Source organism: Colias croceus, chromosome 29, assembly GCF_905220415.1.
Source record: "Colias croceus chromosome 29, ilColCroc2.1".
Classification (NCBI taxonomy): domain Eukaryota; kingdom Metazoa; phylum Arthropoda; class Insecta; order Lepidoptera; family Pieridae; genus Colias; species Colias croceus.
This window is the reverse complement of record NC_059565.1, coordinates 2,853,383-2,871,513: the sequence shown is the minus strand read 5'-3', so window position 1 is coordinate 2,871,513 and position 18,131 is coordinate 2,853,383. Positions and strand designations below refer to the sequence as shown.

Here is an 18,131-nt window from a genome sequence, read left to right as displayed (position 1 = left end):
GCTTTAAAAGGTTTCTTTTAAATAAATAAGATGTATTTCACATTTTCTGTTTATTCAAAAAATATTACAATACTTCTGTAAATTATAAAAATAATAGATTATTCTACTATCAATAATCTAACTTTCAATTTAAAAATAATATTCTACGCCTACTTATACACGCACGCACACATACGTCTTCCTACAAACACACGCACGCACACATACGTCTTCCTACAAACACACGCACGCACACATACGTCTTCCTACAAACACACGCACGCACGATATTGTTCATTCATTCATTATTTATAGTTTAAACAATATAGATCGCTACCTAGCGATAAGGCCACCGTTTGTAGGTACGTGTGTTTCTGTTATTTTATATTCTTTACGTATCTCTATTTCTTTGGTGTGCAATAAAGAATTAAATAAAGAAATATAAACTACTTTTCAGTAATTTATTTTCCTCCTTACCTTGATCTTGCAAACCGATAGATTCTTCATCATCGGAATCCAAGTTGAACACTTCGAGGCTTGGCATTTTTGTCTGAAAATAAACAAAACACTTATAAGGTAAAATACACAAACAAAACACACATACACACACGGGCACATACATAATATGTTTGTTATCATAGTGAAGACACGTAACTAGAGAAACAAGTGATAACTGCGTTAAAAACAACCGACTTCAAACTTGCACTTGCAAAATTTACAAATACCTACAGACAAAAATGCTCATAAAATAAAAACTACTGGGCCTATCCGAATAAAATTTTTATGGGAACCAATTCGACACCATCCCGCATCGAACAAAAAAAGAATCACAAGAAACCTCGGAGTAATCGGTGTACATACATAAAAAAAAAAATAATAATATACCGGCCGAATTGATAACCTCCTCCTTTTTTTTGAAGTCGGTTAATAAAGTATTTAAATACTTACTGTTTTTATGGAAACTTCACTGGTATTCAGTCTAGCCTGTAAAGGAAAATTAAAATCACTACATAGTATAAAACAAAGTCGATTTCTCTGTCCCTATGTCCCTTTGTATGCTTAAATCTTTAAAACTACGCAACGGATTTTGATGCGGTTTTTTTTATTAGATAGTGATTCAAGAGGAAGGTTTTAGTATATAATTTATTAGGTTTTAGACAAAGCGGGCGAAGCCGCGGGCGGTAAGCTAGTAATGGTTAATTAATAAAATACTATTATAAAACGATTTGAGATTTAAACTATCCTATCTCTCAAGTTGGATCGAACTGCAATTTTATTATAATCGGTTAAGTGGTTTAGGAGTCCATTGAGGACAAACATTGTGACACGAGATTTATATATATTAAGAAGAAGAAGATAATTCTGTAAATAAGTTTAATCACAATTGAAAATATTAGATTACTTACAGGTTTTGCAGGTGGCATCTTCGGTATCCCACTTATAACGACTTCCCCCTCTTTAATAGTAATGGCAGCACTAGTATCCGAACTGGTCATGGAGATCACGTCAATGTTACCAGGTATGTTCACGGATGTCACGTTCTGTGAGTCCGTCTGTTTGGTTTCGGTGGTATCTGAAAATAATAAAAAAGACGTGTGTCACTCGGGGACTGGGGCGGTTGCGCTATTACATGCTATGCCTTCAAGCCACACCTCCGCCCGTCCCCGTGGGGAGCGTGAGGCTTTTCGTTACGGAATTTCTCGATTCGGTCCCCGCGCTCAAGGCCCGCGATAGAAGCTATGCAATAGCTTAAAAATATTTATCTCTCTCACAAGTTTAAATGGTGACAACTGACAATCAATGTTGAAAAAAACATGTTTTTTTATATTATGTATGTAAAATTGGAATAGTGTGTGGAAAACATAATTAATGAAATTTTTCTTATTATAAAGAAAAGTTACTTAGTGGCTATTTCAGAAAATGCTACTTATACAATGTGGTTTAAGAATAAAAACTTCTAAAAATCCTAATTAATAATAATTATTGTTTAATATTTGAATTTGTATACAGTATACAGGCATTTTTTGTCAACATTTACAATTTATAAATAAATTTATAAGCATTGTGTTTGTTTATCTCAGGCCCCGGAACCACAGACACAATAGAAAATCTATTGTGTCTGGGACCAATCGGGCCGCTTGGGGCTCAATGGGTTAATTCAATAAATATTTCCGAGTTAATATTTATCCAATTCAAACCTTAACATCTAAGCTGCATGTAAATGACAAAATTACGTACCATCCTCTGACGAACTACCCTCTAAATCCACGAGGGTCACTGATTTTACATTTTCTGTATTTTCATCAGTTTTAGACTCTGAAAAAATAAATCCAATTAATTAATATGTATACGTAACTTATAAAAGAAATAGAGCGTGTGAGCCGAGCGCACGTGTCAGAAGTGAATCTTCTTTGGTAAGATTCAAAATTCATTCTTCCTCCATGACATAACGGTATTGACATTTATTTATTTACTAGGTTTCCGCCCGCGGCTTCGCCCGCGCATTCAAAGAAAAACCCGCATAGTTACCGTTCCCGTGGGATTTCCGGGATTGCGTCATTTTCCCGGGATAAAAAGTAGTCTACGTCCTTTCTCGGGTATCAAAATATCTCCATACCAAATTTCATGAAAATTGGTTCAGTAGTTTAGGCGTGATTGAGTAACAGACAGACAGACAGAGTTACATTCGCATTTATAATATTAAGTTTATTTATAACACTTTATTGCACAAACTAAATTATGACAAAAATAAAATTAATACAAAACGAAAGGCATCGTTTGTACAAGAGGCGACCTTATTGCTAAGCAGCAATCTCTACCAGGCAACCTGATGGGAAAGGAAACAAAAAATACTTTTTCGTGCGTTTTGGAGGAGTATGGTAACTAACATTGTGACACGGGAATTTTACACATTAATTTTCCAAAAAAAGCCATACCTTTATTAGTTTTACTGTCACTATCATCTGTATCAGTGTCTGATATTTTGAATATTTCTATATCGGCATTATCTTGGACTGTGACATCCTGAAAAAAATTATTTAACTCAAAATGAATGTGTTTATTAGAATCTAGCACAGATTTTAACATGACCAAGTGAATAAAACTGAAAAAAAATTGGTATTCATGTTACTGGCTTCACTCCTGTTGGTCTTAGCGTAATGATATAGCCTATAGCCTTCCTCGATAAATGGGCTATCTAACACCGAAAGAATTTTGCAAATCGGACCAGTAGTTCCTGAGATTAGCGCGTTCAAACAAACTCTTCAGCTTTATAATATTAGTATTTAAATATGTTTTAAAAATACTGTAGCCTGCTTGTGAATAATAAACAATTGTTAAATTCACCCATTACAAACAATAATTGAACATAAGAACATATTTCTATGTTTTAAATATTAGTGAATAATAGTCAAATAATTCATAGTCAAGAAGAATGAAGAAATCACAAATTAGCACTATTTCAAGAAAAAATATGCTAAGTCGACTTTCTTACCATTTTAGTATTGTCATCAGGTTGATTCTTATCAGTTTCATCATTTTGTTCAATTTCTTGGGTCTGAAAGAAAAAAATGAGTTCAATATAATATAAGTTATAATTATAACTAATCTTCAAACTGGAGCTATACACTTACACACATATATTTTTGAAGTGAAACTACTTTAGGCGCGTCATGGCAATAACGTCACATCATGGATTTAGGCGACGATTTTGGTATCAAAACTCAAACATATATTTATTCAATTAGACTTCTTCGAGAAGCACTTTTGAAACGGCAATACATATTTGTAACATTTACCACCGATTCGGAAAGCAGTATCTATGGAGAAGAATCGGCAAGAAACTCCATAGTTGCTCTTTTAAATCATTTCAGTATTACAATTTAATTTTACAAAATAAGTAACTGTACGTATATATTATCATAGTATGCCAAAGAATATCTTTGAATCTTGCCAAAGAAGTTTCACTTGAAACATGTACTCGGCATACACGCTCCTTTTTTAACAAATAAATATCATCATAGAAAATCTAACCTGTTCCGTACATTCTCCTGTTTCCTTGTTCAATTCAAATGTATTTTCTTCCTCATCATTCTTTTCTTCCGTTATTGTATCTTTTTGTCCGTCACTTTCAAATTTGGTATTGGAATCTTCAGACTGATCCACTGTCATTTGATTACTACTTTCTGAAAGGCAAATTATTAAGTTTATAATCTAAACGAAAAAGTATGCCCTGCAGTTCCTTAGCTTACTGCTTATGAACTTTTTGAGAAAAAAAATAACAATTAGAACTATTTTAGCAGAACCACTAGAGAATGTATGTTATCAAAAAAGGAATATTTGCATGCTGCTGGCAAAAATAGTCAAAATATATGGCAAAAATATAGAGTAGTTTTATAGTGTTCTATGATAAATAGAGTATAGAACTCAAAAATATTTTTGAAGAAAAAAACTTCTTTATCGGGGTTGGAAAAAAATTTAGTGTAACATTTTTTCGTTACGCGTGACATTTTTTTCGTTACGCGCCATCTTTTTCTTATCCCTACCACGCGTGATTCGACGTATTTCTGTAAAGTTGCATATAGTAAATTATTTTTTGAAAAACAAGGTCATAAAGAAGTTACACTTCTTATGTGTGTACACTAGTACACGCACACATTTTTTTTGTTACTTATTTTAATTCAAATCTTGTATCTGTTGGATCAAACAAACAAATAAACTATAAAGTGTATTTCTGAATGTTCTAAAATATTAGCAGATATAGAAATAGCTAAAAATGCACTAAGTTCACACATTCACATACTATATGCAGGTTAAGTTTTTAAACAAAAAATTACAAAGAACATACCATCATCAGGATCAAACTCGTCTTCATCATCACCATCATCATCATCTTCAGCGTCTTCATCGTCATCCATCATTCTAGAAGATTCCGCAAGTAGCCCAAGGCTATCAGACGTGTCCTGTACATTATTCTGCCCATCATCTAATTGCATAGGATCTTGTTTAGATGTTGACGGTTGACATTCTTCTACTAGAGATTTAGACTCCGGAACTGTATTTTCATTATTTGTTTCATGTTCTTTTGTTGGTTCTTCTACAAAAGGTTTAGAAGGTTCCGGAACTGTATTTTCATTATTTGTTTCATGTTCTTTTGTTGGTTCTTCTACTAAAGGTTTAGAAGGTTCCGGAACTGTATTTTCATTATTTGTTTCATGTTCTTTTGTTGGTTCTTCTACTAAAGATTTAGAAGGTTCCGGAACTGTATTTTCACTATTTGTTTTATGTTCTTTTGATGGTACTTCTAAAGATTTAGAAGGTTCCGTAACTGTATTTTCACTATTTGTTTTATGTTCTTTTGTTGGAGGTTCTTCTACTAAAGGTTTAGAATGTTCCGGAGCATCTACATTTTCAACATTTATTACATGTTCTTTTGATGTTGATGGCAAACATTCTTCTATGTGTAAAGCAGTTTTAGATATTGGTTCAGTGTTGTCTAGTTTCTCTGTATCAGGTATGGAATTTTCTGGATCTTGTAGGTGTATATCACTATTTGAATTGGATTCTACATTTTCGTCTTTTTTAGTATCTTGCTGTGGAGATGAATCTTTGGAGTCCTCCGATGGTACAATTTCAAGTTCTTTTGGTTCCTCTTCATCTATAGTTGTAGGTTCATTAATATCATCTTCCTCAGTTTCTGGTACACATTCATTTCTTAGTAATTCTTTATTTACAGGAGAATTAGCTACTAATTCACTATCTGTTGGTTCAACAATCATTTCCTTGTCTTCAATAACATTATCTTTTTGATTCATTTCGTTTTCTGCTTCTATGGCTTTTGTATCTTCTGCTTTTTCCTGTAAATTATCTAGTTCTTTTACTATACTATCCTCATTTAAATCTTCTTCCATGCAAACTACTTCTTTTTCATCAATTTTTTCATCTACATTTAGCTGTTCCATTTCTGTTTCTTCAATAAGTTCAGTTTCCATTATAGTAGGTATATTATCATCATCTTTAACTGTAGCATCTTGTTGCAGACCTTTATCATCTTGAGCAGGTTCTATTTCTTCAATAATTTTATCAATATCAGTTGTTTCACCCTCAAAATCTTTTAAAGTCTGCTCTATACAACTTATGGCATTTTGCAATTCTTCCTCTTCAGTAAGTTTAGCTTCCTCAAGAGCTGTTGGAGTGGGAACATCTTCCAGTTCACTGCCATCATCTAAATCAATAACATCATCAGCTTCTGTTTCCGAGTCCACATTAAAAGGAATCATACTGTCTAGTTCTTTATCTAACTGCTTTTCCTCATCATCCAGTGATTCTAATAGCAAATCACCGAGATTATCATCTTTATTTGGAATAGATTCACTTTCCGTATTAGGATCAGTGTCTGGAACTTTAGGCTCAATATCAACTTTATTTTTATCTGTTGTTGTTTTAATGTCTTTTATTTCCTCAGTTTGTTCATCACTTGTTAAAATAGTATCTTTTTCTAGTATTTCATCATCCAGATCATCATCGGGCATCATTTTCCAGCTTTCCGTAAATTCCTCATCATCGCTGAATTCAATTATTTCTTGTGTAGGTATTTCTAACATAGCATTTGGATCTTTCAAACTCTGTTTATCTGTTGGCGATGAATTTAAACTTTTTTCCAATAGTTCCTCCTCCTTATTACTTAATTCTGTGATTTCATCGTCAATATCTTTTAATAGTTCATTCTCATCTACTTCACCAGCTACCAGTGTTTTATCTTTTTCTTCATCTTCATCATCCCATTTTAACACAATGTCATCATCAACCTCACTACTTACAGATGATTTACTTTTCTCATCACATAATTGATCTTTTAACACTTCTGATTGGTCGGTTTGTTTAGCTTCATCACCCGGATTATTGGCTCCATCACTAGTGGCTGCTATTGCCGGCGTAACATTTGTGACTGGCTGGTTTGAAACTTTTTCTGCTTTATTCTCTTCACCAGCGTCTCCAGATGGTGATAGACCTGCTTTACCACAAGAATGAGACTCTATTTTATCTGTAGAACTCATTATTGTAGTACTATACGATTTGTTATTAATAAATGTTGTTCTATTATCGAAGTACAACGGTTTATATAGCTTCAGTTAATAAAAACGTTACGGTTGTTACGCATTATGAAGAATCCAGCCACACATCGTGGATTTATAGATATGTATTTGCCTTTAAAAAATTCACAATAATTTGAAGTTATAATATAATATTTTGGAATAAATCAAAGAGGAATAAATGCTGAAGCAAGCTGAACCACTCGTTTTTGCAAATGACAATTGACAGTAAACAGATTACAGAAACGCCAATCAAATCTGACATATTTTGTTAATTTTTTTTTTTTAATAATTTATTCATAACCATGGACACTAAGAGCAATACATGGACATATTTTGATAAATGTAGTAGGTATTGTCATTTTAGTTGAAATTTTGTAAAGACGAGATTTTGTTTTTGCTTAAATAATCCTATATTGTTATTTTCATAATCTTAAGTGGAGTTTTAACTAAATATAAATAAGAAATTAAAAATAAGGGATCACTTTGTAATGTGAAGCTATTGTGGCTATTCTAGATTTTATAGACTTTGATTTCGTTGTCAGTTTGACTTTTGTCTTTTGAACTTTTGAGTTTTGACACATGTAATATTTTGTTTGAAGAAACGAGACCGATTTCACTTTGAAAAAGTTCAAAATTAATAGAAAATTCATATCCACGATATTGTAGTGAACGTAGCTTGCAACCAAGCCCGACCGAATTGTTCTCCCTAATTATTTAACGCCATAATATTTTTTTTGTTTCGATGTGAATTGTCGAACGTACAACGTTTTATGGTTTTGCTGTAAAATTTGCTTACCAAGTGTAATAACATACGTTGCATAATAACTATTAGAGAATATACACTAGTGTGCTTAGTAACTCGTAAAATGAACAGCTATTTGTCGCCCCGGTGGATGGTAGGCGCCGCAGTTGTCGGTCTGGTCGGAGCAGCAGGCATGTTTTTATATGAACAGGTCTACGCAGAGAAAAGGAGAGCTATGTTAGGTAAGTGTCAGACTTAGAAAAACATTAATTTATTAGAATACAATTTGTGTTGTTAATCTCCAGGGTATATAACTTATTGTGTTTGTATTTAAAATATTGTTTATGTGAATGTTTTTGCCAGATTGTAGGAAACAGTGTTAAGGTTTAATTATTATAAAGAGAATGATACCAGTATTTGTGATAACTATTTCATTAACAAATATATTTTTTTTGTGCTTGTTCTTTAATTGTTTTTATGTGAAGATATTAGACTACAAGCCCGCATAGGAAAAAAATATGGGTCAAATGAACCACCAGGGGACATATCTAGAACGATAGCAGAGCAAAAAATAATAAGATTCATCACTATGCCGTCACTTGTAAGCTGTCCAACTGAGTGCAGATGAGAATTGAAAAGTACAGGTAGACTCGGTAAATTTTGGTCATTTGACCATGTACGGCATTCTTAACCATCGATAGATCCATTAAAAATAATAAGAAACCGCTCAGTGCCGTACAAAAATGGTGGTCCACAAAGTCGGAATTTTTATTTAATTTCCGAGAGTTACCGGGGGTAAATTTGGTCATTTGACCATGTACGGCATCTGTGTCATACTATGCCTATACTGCTTTTAATCCATTATTCCGCAACGCTGTACAAAAATCATGGGGACAAGGGGAAAAAATCGAGAGTTGTAATCCCCTCTCTTTCCCCACTCCAGGGGGTCATTTGACACAACACGAAATAAATTTATTTTTAAAGTATTTTATGCATAGATAATATTTTTTCATGTGCCGTACATTTTCGTTGGTTCAAAGGGGAAAAATCTGAAAAAGAAAAAAATCCATATAACGAAATGTTTGCTTTATATTTTGATAATAAAATATAAATATACATTAATATTAAGAAGCTCGAGGTGGTTAATTATCACCTTGGAAAGTCGGAGTCAGGTGGAATGGACTCCGTTAAATTGATGAACTAATAAAGAAGCTATGAACGAAAAGATGTGAATTATATGCAATCAGCCCATGAATACAGGTAAAGTCACAAGCAAATGCTAGTAATATATACATATTCAAAATGTACAAGTAAAGCGCTTTCAAATGATACCAAACACGGCATATTTATCTTAACTTTATTTTTTTAATCCGTATGTTTTGTCCGCTAGAGGGCGCCACATTAGATTTTGTGAAACCCCATATAGCCTTTAGCTAGCTGGTCGCTGGTTATCCAGTGAACAATTCAGACGCTTCTAATGATATGTCATTTGTCGAATTCTGATAAGTAGTTTAGAAGTTACGAGGGAATAGATGAACATACATACATGACCTGTCAAAATCATAACCCTCCTTTTGCTTTGCCGTAGTTGGGTAAAAATATGTTAATGCCGTACTGTATCAAATGGCCATAAAGCACCCTTAAAATTGTAGCTTTCGTCGCTTTCATCAGCCTAAAATATGTGGTCTGCACAAAAATGTACGGCATCGTTTTTTCCTAATTTATCTATGTTAATACTATTTAAAACAACGAATAAAGTGTAGAAAACTATTATATTTCATTAATCTACGATGTTTAAACTTTTACAAAATTTCTGTTTTTGCATTTCTCTATAACTTTTTTTAGAACGGTTTCTTTTGAACGGCAATACTATACAACAATTGAATTTTACAATATCATGTTAAAAAAAAAGTTCCCGTACAGGGTCAAATGACCTTACAGCTCTTTATATCAAGAATTCGATGAAATTAAGATGATTATTGGTATACATTTAAAAGAACAATTATTTTTTGACGGCATTGCTTTTAATAGTACTTTTGAGTGCTAGATAATGTTTTGGAACCGAAGCCGTACTTAGTCCCCCCTGGAGTGGGGAAAGAGAGTGGATTGCAACTCTCGATTTTTTCCCCTTGTCCCCATGATTTTTGTACGGCGTTGCGGAATAATGGATTAAAAGCAGTATAGGCATAGTATGACACAGATGCCGTACATGGTCAAATGACCAAATTTACCCCCGGTAACTCTCGGAAATTAAATAAAAATTCCGACTTTGTGGACCACCATTTTTGTACGGCACTGAGCGGTTTCTTATTATTTTTAATGGATCTATCGATGGTTAAGAATGCCGTACATGGTCAAATGACCAAAATTTACCGAGTCTACCTGTACTTTTCAATTCTCATCTGCACTCAGTTGGACAACTTACAAGTGACGGCATAGTGATGAATCTTATTATTTTTTGCTCTGCTATCGTTCTAGATATGTCCCCTGGTGGTTCATTTGACCCATATTTTTTTCCTATGCGGGCTTGTAGTCTATATCATCTTGTATTTAGATACATAGAATTGTAGAATTACATTTTGATGTTAGTAATTTTTAATGACTAAGGATGAGACAGCATTTAACACAAAGGATATATGTAATCTCTTTCTGTAAATACTGCTTTGTCTGTTAGTAACGGATTATACACACCTTTTTTTTTAATTTTGGGAAATGCATTTACGTATCCTCCTCTACACTTTTACTGCATGAGGGGGTATGTGGGACTCGCAGGATTATACACACCTAATCTATATGTGTTTGTTTTGATTTTATAAGTTTATAGTGTGTGTTTATAGTGTACAAAACTAATTTTACAATAATTTGAACCATTAGTTCCTAAGATTAGCATGTTCAAACAAAACCAAAAAAATCCTCAGCTTAATAAAGAATAGATTGTAACATTACCGTAACCACCAAGTAACCTGATATATCCTCTAGATTTTTCTGTAATAAATTTATTGTATTTGCATTTCTTTTTCAGTTAGTGAAGTAGCAAGATTGGATAAACAAGTATCAAGCATGAGGGCTGAATTGGAAGCACTCAGGGAACTACAGAAAGAGACGTAAGTAACTACTTGAATGAAATAATCTATTTTATTTGTGCAAGTGTACCCATGAACGAACATGCATGCAGATTGACTATGTCTATGGCTCATTTGTTATTCTGATCACTGATGATGATCACTGACCTATATTACTGTAAAGTTTCATCCAAATCTGTCCAGTAGTTATTATTTGTGAATTAACTGTTAACAAACATACATTTATGTGCATCCATTCTCACAAACTTTCGCATTCATAATATTAGTAGGAATAGGATATATTTCTCAATAACTATATGATTTATTACGATAATTGTTTTATTTATTAGATTAGATGTCCTCGGTATGATCAACGCTTATAATAATACGTACAAAAGCATTTTAAGTGATAATATGCTTTTGTACGTATTATTATAAGCGTTGATCATACCGAGGACATCTAATTTTGTTTTTTTTTTTTTTTGGTAAAATCGTCTCAGTGCCCACGATACAGGCTTGCCTAGTGTGGGTACTATAGGGAATCCTTTTTAATAAACATAGATTAAGCCAATATGTGTAAAGCGAGCAACGTCAAACTAAGTGTATCTGTGTAAAAACATTTGGTTTATAAATAAATATTTTTTAAATATATAAAATATATTTATCTACCTCTACATGTTTAAAGATGAGTTTTCAGATTCAAGGAATAATTATTACAGATGCTATTTAATAAAAACATCGTAAAAATATAATTAATCAATAATTGGAAAAAAATACTCAGAGTCCTTAAAGATAATATGATTACCTGTATCGTTGGTAAATGTTAAAAATGTGTAATGACGATTCAAAAGTGCTTCTAAAAGAACAAGAAGTCATAAATAAATGTTCGATTTTGTTGTTAATGAAGTAAATAATATAATATGTTTGACCTTCAGTATCACTTTTTATTATTGTACTTCTAAGTAACTTGTATATTTTTATCACCATTTTGAATTTGTTACACTATAACGTGTGTATGTTTGAAATAAAAATTATAAAGAGTAAAAAAATGTTAATGTGGCCAGATTCAAACCCATTTTTTTTTAATATTTAAATTTTAATGCATCATATTTTGTTAAAGTCTTTAAAACTGTGTAAGTAGCTTTAAAAGTAGATGAAAAATATTCCTTGCTAGTAATAATTGACCTGTACCACATAGTATCCTCATTCCAGACTATATTAGGTACTTCACTTTACAAATTTCTCGACATTTTTGTTGCTAGTAATTAAGTATATGGTATAAATCAAAGCAATATTTTTTTCTATATGGTAATTTTCTTAAACCCTTAATTTCTTTTTGTAGTTTACACCAGGATTTGCCAAAGTAACAATAGTATAAATTTTTTATCGAAAACATATATAATGTGTATAGGTTTTATTATCTTTTATTTGATTTATATATATTATGTAAAAGCTCACATAAGTTTCATCAAAATCATGTACATGCATGCTTACACAGAATAATTATACAATTTTATTTACTTTATTGTAAGTACCATTGCCTGTGAAAAAAATAATTAATGAATAAAAAAAACTCCTGTTGTTAAAGAAGGAACAAAAATTTAGAAGCTATGCCAGCTAGGTAATTTTACTTTTATTTAGATATACATATCCCAGCAAAAACATTTTCATGTAAAATGTTGCCAAGACGATCCCATATGACTCGCACTGTCAAAAAGTTATTAGATCTCATGTAGAGCCAAGCTTCTAACACTACACGCCCTAACTCTACAAGGCCTAACTTCACAAACTCTACACCTTAGTCAAAATATGTGGCTTGGCCATTTCGCTACATTCACATCGGCGTAAGGTGAAAAATTAATTCACTGTTCATTACTTTTGTGTTATACAATTGTTCTTGTAGTAACGAACGGCCAAGTCACATATTTTGACTAAGGTGTAGAGTTTGTGAAGTTAGGCCTTGTAGAGTTAGGGCGTGTAGTGTTAGAAGCTTGGCTCTACATGAGATCTAATAACTTTTTGACAGTGCGAGTCATATGGGATCGTCTTGGCAACATTTTACATGAAAATGTTTTTGCTGGGATTTCATTTCTTTTTGTAAGTTGTTTGTAACAAAATTTGGGGTGTATTTCTTGCACATCAGAGACGCCTTTTTTTATAGCCCACTCTCTTGACAAGGACAATTTTTTTTTTATTTTTAGCTACTGTGTGGACGTAAGAGGCATGAGATGTTCGCAACACTTCTATTCATTCATATTTATATTAGTTATGATCTGATCTGAAGTATATGTCTCAATATATGTCGATTATTTTTTTTTTTTTTTTAACAAGGAGTACCTATACATATACATATATATATCTAGGGGAACCAAGTTTTAGATTATTAGATTAGACCTCTAGCGTCATCAAAATTTAATTTAAAATTACAGGTCTCATAAAAACTCCCATCCCCTAGTTTAAGGGGTCGGGGGATGAAAGTTACAAGTTTTATAATTTTTTTGTTGTTTGTGTGCTAATACTAGCTTACATACAAAATTTCAGCTTTCTAGGACATTAGGAAATACCTTAAGAATTTTGATGATCATCAGTGAGTCAGTGACGAAATTAGCGTTTTTTATATATAAATAAAATCTGAAGTATAAAAGCTAATGTAATTAAAACTTAATATGTTCAATAAGTCCGCTATTGACAATATATCCCGAAAATTTTGTTGATCTAGCATAATCAAAACCCAAGTTATGAGGGTTCAAAAAAACGTCGAAGCGCTTCGAGAAAAGGTAGGTAGTGCCCGTGCGCTTCGTTTTCGCTTGGCTCGTCTTGGCGGGGGCACTACCGTGCCCCCAGATTAATAGAAAAATTGTAATGATTGTGATACTCCAAAAATTGTCTTATAAGATCTCTGGTTAAGAAAAATATTTATAGATTATCGTAAATTATATTAAAATAATGAATTTTACAAATGTATTGTACTGCTAGAAGTAGACATATTTAAGTTTCTTTACTTTTATAATTGGAACATAATTTGAAAATAGAAATCAATAAACAATTATGTACATTCCAACATAAAAAAATTAAATTATAACATGTCACTACATATCTCCTAGAGTGAAATATATTTTACAATATACACAAAATAGTAGATTGAAATTTTTATATCAAAGAATTTATATAAAAATACACAAAAACTAGCGATTTTTGTCCTTCTTGTACGGCGGGAGTTTTAAACTATTCCAGGCAAGCGCGCCGCGCGAAACTAAAAGCGCGCGTACGGCGCGAAGTGACGCCGGCCGGTGACGTCACCGATTCGGAATATTTCACCGATTGTCACTCTTTGGCAGGTTTGTTTTATCTTTTCTAACAATGAAATCAAAAGACTAAAAGTGGTAGGTACAGTGCCACAAACTTAACTGACCCGGTGACGGTGTCACTGATGTCAATTTTAGTGCCGCTATTACTTTTTATATATCTATTACTAAATATTCCGTATGAAAAATCTGTGAAAATGTGATATTTCAAAAAGGCGGCACGTAGTTCCAGTTTTTGCCACCGGGTCAGTTAAGTTTGTGGCACTCGCCACTCTGTGGTGGCACTGTAAGGCGTGCCGCACACCAGGCATACATTTGTATCTCGATAATTGTGGCGCCACATTTGAAACGCGACACATTTATCGCCCCCATATATTTGTACGCGAGCACGCACACCGAGGAAACATTTGTAGCGGGCGCACTTTGTGGCGAGACGTTGTCCGCGCTACACGAATTGCTTCCGATGTGCGCATATACAATACATTTGTAGCAAGCTAAGGCGCGCCGCACACCAGCGCCACATGCTACATGCATCGAACATTTACGTCGCCACAATCAATGCACTACAATTCAGCTTGCTACAAATGTATTGTATCTGCGCACATCGAAAGCACAGTTGTAGCGTGGCACCGCTTTGAGAATGTCGACATCATCGTCTGATGACGACGATTTCTTGGTGTGGCGCCACAAATAACGAACGTGTTCCATCTTGAATTCGTGTAGCGCGGACACCGTCTCGCCACAAAGTGCGCCCGCTACAAATGTTTCCTCGGTGTGCGTGCTCGCGTACAAATATATGGGGGCGATAAATGTGTCGCGTTTCAAATGTGGCGCCACAATTATCGAGATACAAATGTATGTCTGGTGTGCGGCGCGCCTAAATTGTAGCGCATTGATTGTGTCGACGTAAATGTTCGATGCATGTAGCATGTGGCGCTGGTATGCGGCGCGCCTAAGTATTTTACTTCAATAGTTCAGTTATTTATTTTTTTTTACTAACGTTACTTGAATCATGTTACCTTGCACTTGGACGTCTAATCGTGTGTGCCGTTTTTTAATGTCGAATGTTGTGATGGTAACGAATCTACTTATAATACTTTTTAATTTTTCTTAGTGCTTATAATATCCTTGGTTTTATACAAATTTAAAAGGTACCTAGTTGAATTGTGTGTTGAATGTTGATGATGTATGTGCATTGTGCATACTAGGTTCGCATACGGCCAAAAAAAATATCTCACTATCTGAATTCCGATCAACTGTTTTTGCTTGAATGAGTGAAAATACATACATCAATCTATACATATAATAAATCTGTAGAAGGGTCAATTCTGTACATTGAAAATATTGAAAAAATAAATAGCAGGGGGTGTTACTGGATCGATACCAAACCCAAATATGTGATTAAAAAAATTTTTGTCTGTCTGTCTGTCTGTCTGTATGTGAAGGCATCACGTGAAAACTAGCGGTTCGATTTCGATGAAACTTGGTATAATTATACCTTATTATCCTGGGCGTAAAATAGGATACTTTTTATCCTGGAAAAATACGTAGAAAAAAATTAATCTTAATATTTCAGTTTTATCCATAGACGTTGTTCCGTAGAACCGCGAACACACGTTGCGTATTATTATAGGCCTAGCCGTATTTGGGAATTGGGTCCAATAGATATTTATAAGATGTTATTGACAGAGGTACTCAAAATGGAGAAATAACCATCCACGCGAAGACCGACATCCGCGCGGACGGAGTCGCGGGCGGAAGCTAGTACATTCTAAACTTTCGTGTTTATTATACTACTAGCTGTGCCGCGCGGTTTCACCCGCGTGGCTCCGCTCCTGTTGGTCTTAGCGTGATAATAGCCTATAGCCTTCCTCAATGAATGGGCTATCTAACACCGAAAGAATTTTTAAAATCGGACCAGTAGTTCCTGAGATTAACGCGTTCAAACAAACAAACATACATACATACAAACAAACAAACTCTTCAGCTTTATAATATTAGTATAGATAGAATATAGATAGTAGGAAATAAATTAAGATATGCTTTTAATTGATATTCCAGGAACAGATATCGAATTCGACAGTGAAGAATTCTACGACGTGCCTTCAGATGAAGAAGACACATTGAAAGAGTCGCTTAAGAACGGTCACCTTACTTCATCCGAAAGCTTAGAACAGGTATTATATAAATAAATATATAAATAAATATCTATATATATATTATATAGATATTTATTTATATCATTATAAATAGCCAGTTTCATATAAGTTAAATTAAAAATAATATATGGAAATAATAACAGCTAAACAAAGATTCTGGATATGTTCCGTTTACGTTTTCTGTCAGTTAAAGTGACAAAAAGCTTGTAAAAATTATAAAAATTTCGAATGAATTTTGCCCCACTGTTTTTTTTTTCATTTTAAAATACTGGTTTGAGTAGCTCATATCCATACTTAATACTATAAATGCGAAAGTAACTCTGTCTGCCTGTCTGTTACTCAATCACGCCTTAACTACTGAAAAAATTTGCATGAAATTTGGTATAGAGATATTTTTATACCCGAGAAAGGACATAGGCTACTTTTTACCCCGGGAAATAGGATAGGTTTTATCCCGGAAATCCCACGGGAAGGGAAACTATGCGGGTTTTTCTTTGACTGCGCGGGTGAAGCTGCGGGTGGAAAGCTAGTGGATATATATGTATATTCAGTTATATGATATTGACATACCATCACGGTCAAAAATTATCCCAAGCAAAACTCTGCCTACGCGTGTATTAAGTAGAGTTTTCTAATAAGCGATACAATAGACTTTGAACATTACCGCTACGAAATAAGGTGTTTATTTGAATGAATGTTTTTTACAACGCCGATCTAACATTTTTTGCGATCAACACGATTATAAGGGTGCGTCATCACCAATAATGTACGAAGATGTGTAGCGAGGAATGTGTTTGTAAATAACCAATAATATCGCTACAAATGCTTCTAAATGAAGCGACATGATTGGTTCTTTAGAAACACATTCCTCGATACACAGCCTTGCACATTATTGGTGGATAACCCTAAGGGCTGGAGTAGATATGGCGAAGCGTAGCGCGGTGCATTTTTCATTGACAAACTATTATTGACATTGTGCTCATTAAAATAACAAACATTTTCGCGTGTGACGCTAACATGCTCCCCGAAATAAATTGTTGTTATTTTATTTTGAATTTTATTTTGATGATAACAATGTCGATAATAGTTTGACAATACAGCTCCCACGACACAAGTTCGCCTAGTGTGGGAGCTATAGTTAATTATAATTATAATAATGTAAAAAATGTGTGCGTGTACTAGTGTACACACGTAAGAAGTGAAACTTCTTTATTTTGACCTTTATTACATTTATGACCTTTATTTTTTTTTCATAAAATAATTTACTATTTGCATTATGCAACTTTACAAGAAATACCTACGTCGAATCACGCGTGGTAGGAATAAGATGGCGCGTAACGGAAAAAGGTCACGCGTAACGAAAAAATGTTACACTCAATTTTTTTCCAACCCCGATAAAGAAGTTTCACTTCAATAAAAAAGCGCTTCGCCATATCTGCAGCAGGCCTAAGTCTAGTTGTATATAGATCGTCAATGTTATGATATTTTTTTCCAGGATCCAACGCTGACCGCACCAGTGAAACCACCGAGAAATGAGAGTACATAGCTGATATAGGGGTTTATTTTAATGGTGAGATTATTGTATTTACCTAGCAGTAATCTATATCTATACTAATACATATTACAAAGCTGAAGATTCCTTGAAGAATGGGCTATCTACACCGAAATAATTTTTCAAATCGGACCAGTAGTTCCTAAGATTAGCGCGTTCAAACAAGCAAACTCTTCAGCTTTATGATATTAGTATAGATTTGTGTCCAAATAATAATTTGAATGTAATGATGAAATAA

At 33.5% G+C, this 18,131-nt stretch overlaps 2 protein-coding genes across 4 annotated transcripts in view; one reads left to right on the top strand and one right to left on the bottom strand.

Annotated features, from left to right (window-relative positions):
- LOC123704426 (histone-lysine N-methyltransferase eggless) overlaps window positions 1–7,215 on the bottom strand; it is a 34,253-nt gene extending 27,038 nt beyond the window's left edge. Inside the window, exons 1-8 of the mRNA XM_045652818.1 lie at window positions 4,826–7,215; window positions 4,012–4,163; window positions 3,473–3,535; window positions 2,916–3,003; window positions 2,218–2,295; window positions 1,386–1,552; window positions 928–963; window positions 457–529 (exon numbers count right to left, since the gene is read on the bottom strand). Coding sequence (XP_045508774.1) covers window positions 457–529; window positions 928–963; window positions 1,386–1,552; window positions 2,218–2,295; window positions 2,916–3,003; window positions 3,473–3,535; window positions 4,012–4,163; window positions 4,826–7,034 — 2,866 coding nt within the window. The 5' untranslated portion in view covers window positions 7,035–7,215. The remainder of the gene's footprint in view (window positions 1–456; window positions 530–927; window positions 964–1,385; window positions 1,553–2,217; window positions 2,296–2,915; window positions 3,004–3,472; window positions 3,536–4,011; window positions 4,164–4,825) is intronic.
- Window positions 7,216–7,660: 445 nt separating this feature from the next.
- LOC123704424 lies at window positions 7,661–17,968 on the top strand. Of its 3 annotated transcripts, none has more exons than XM_045652815.1 (6): window positions 7,661–8,057; window positions 10,838–10,919; window positions 12,469–12,498; window positions 14,112–14,215; window positions 16,244–16,359; window positions 17,837–17,968. In XM_045652815.1, exons 1-6 carry the CDS (start codon window positions 7,940–7,942, stop codon window positions 17,885–17,887), a joined length of 501 nt encoding a protein of 166 aa, XP_045508771.1. In that variant the 5' UTR covers window positions 7,661–7,939; the 3' UTR covers window positions 17,888–17,968. The 3 variants fall into 3 exon arrangements, with proteins under 3 accessions (XP_045508771.1, XP_045508770.1, XP_045508772.1); XM_045652814.1 differs by having other exon boundaries at window positions 12,466–12,498; window positions 17,837–17,966; XM_045652816.1 differs by lacking the exon at window positions 12,469–12,498 and having other exon boundaries at window positions 17,837–17,966.
- The last annotated feature ends 163 nt before the right edge of the window (window positions 17,969–18,131 follow it).

What these genes read in the sequence shown, in the direction of transcription:
- LOC123704424 (XM_045652814.1), top strand. Translation starts at nt 7,940, where the DNA reads ATGAACAGCTATTTGTCGCCCCGGTGGATGGTAGGCGCCGCAGTTGTC. An exon ending in TTAGAAGCTATGCCAGCTAG is followed by an intron (nt 12,499 to 14,111) that starts GTAATTTTACTT and finishes AAACTATTCCAG; the next exon opens with GCAAGCGCGCCGCGCGAAAC. An exon ending in CGATTGTCACTCTTTGGCAG is followed by an intron (nt 14,216 to 16,243) that starts GTTTGTTTTATC and finishes TTGATATTCCAG; the next exon opens with GAACAGATATCGAATTCGAC.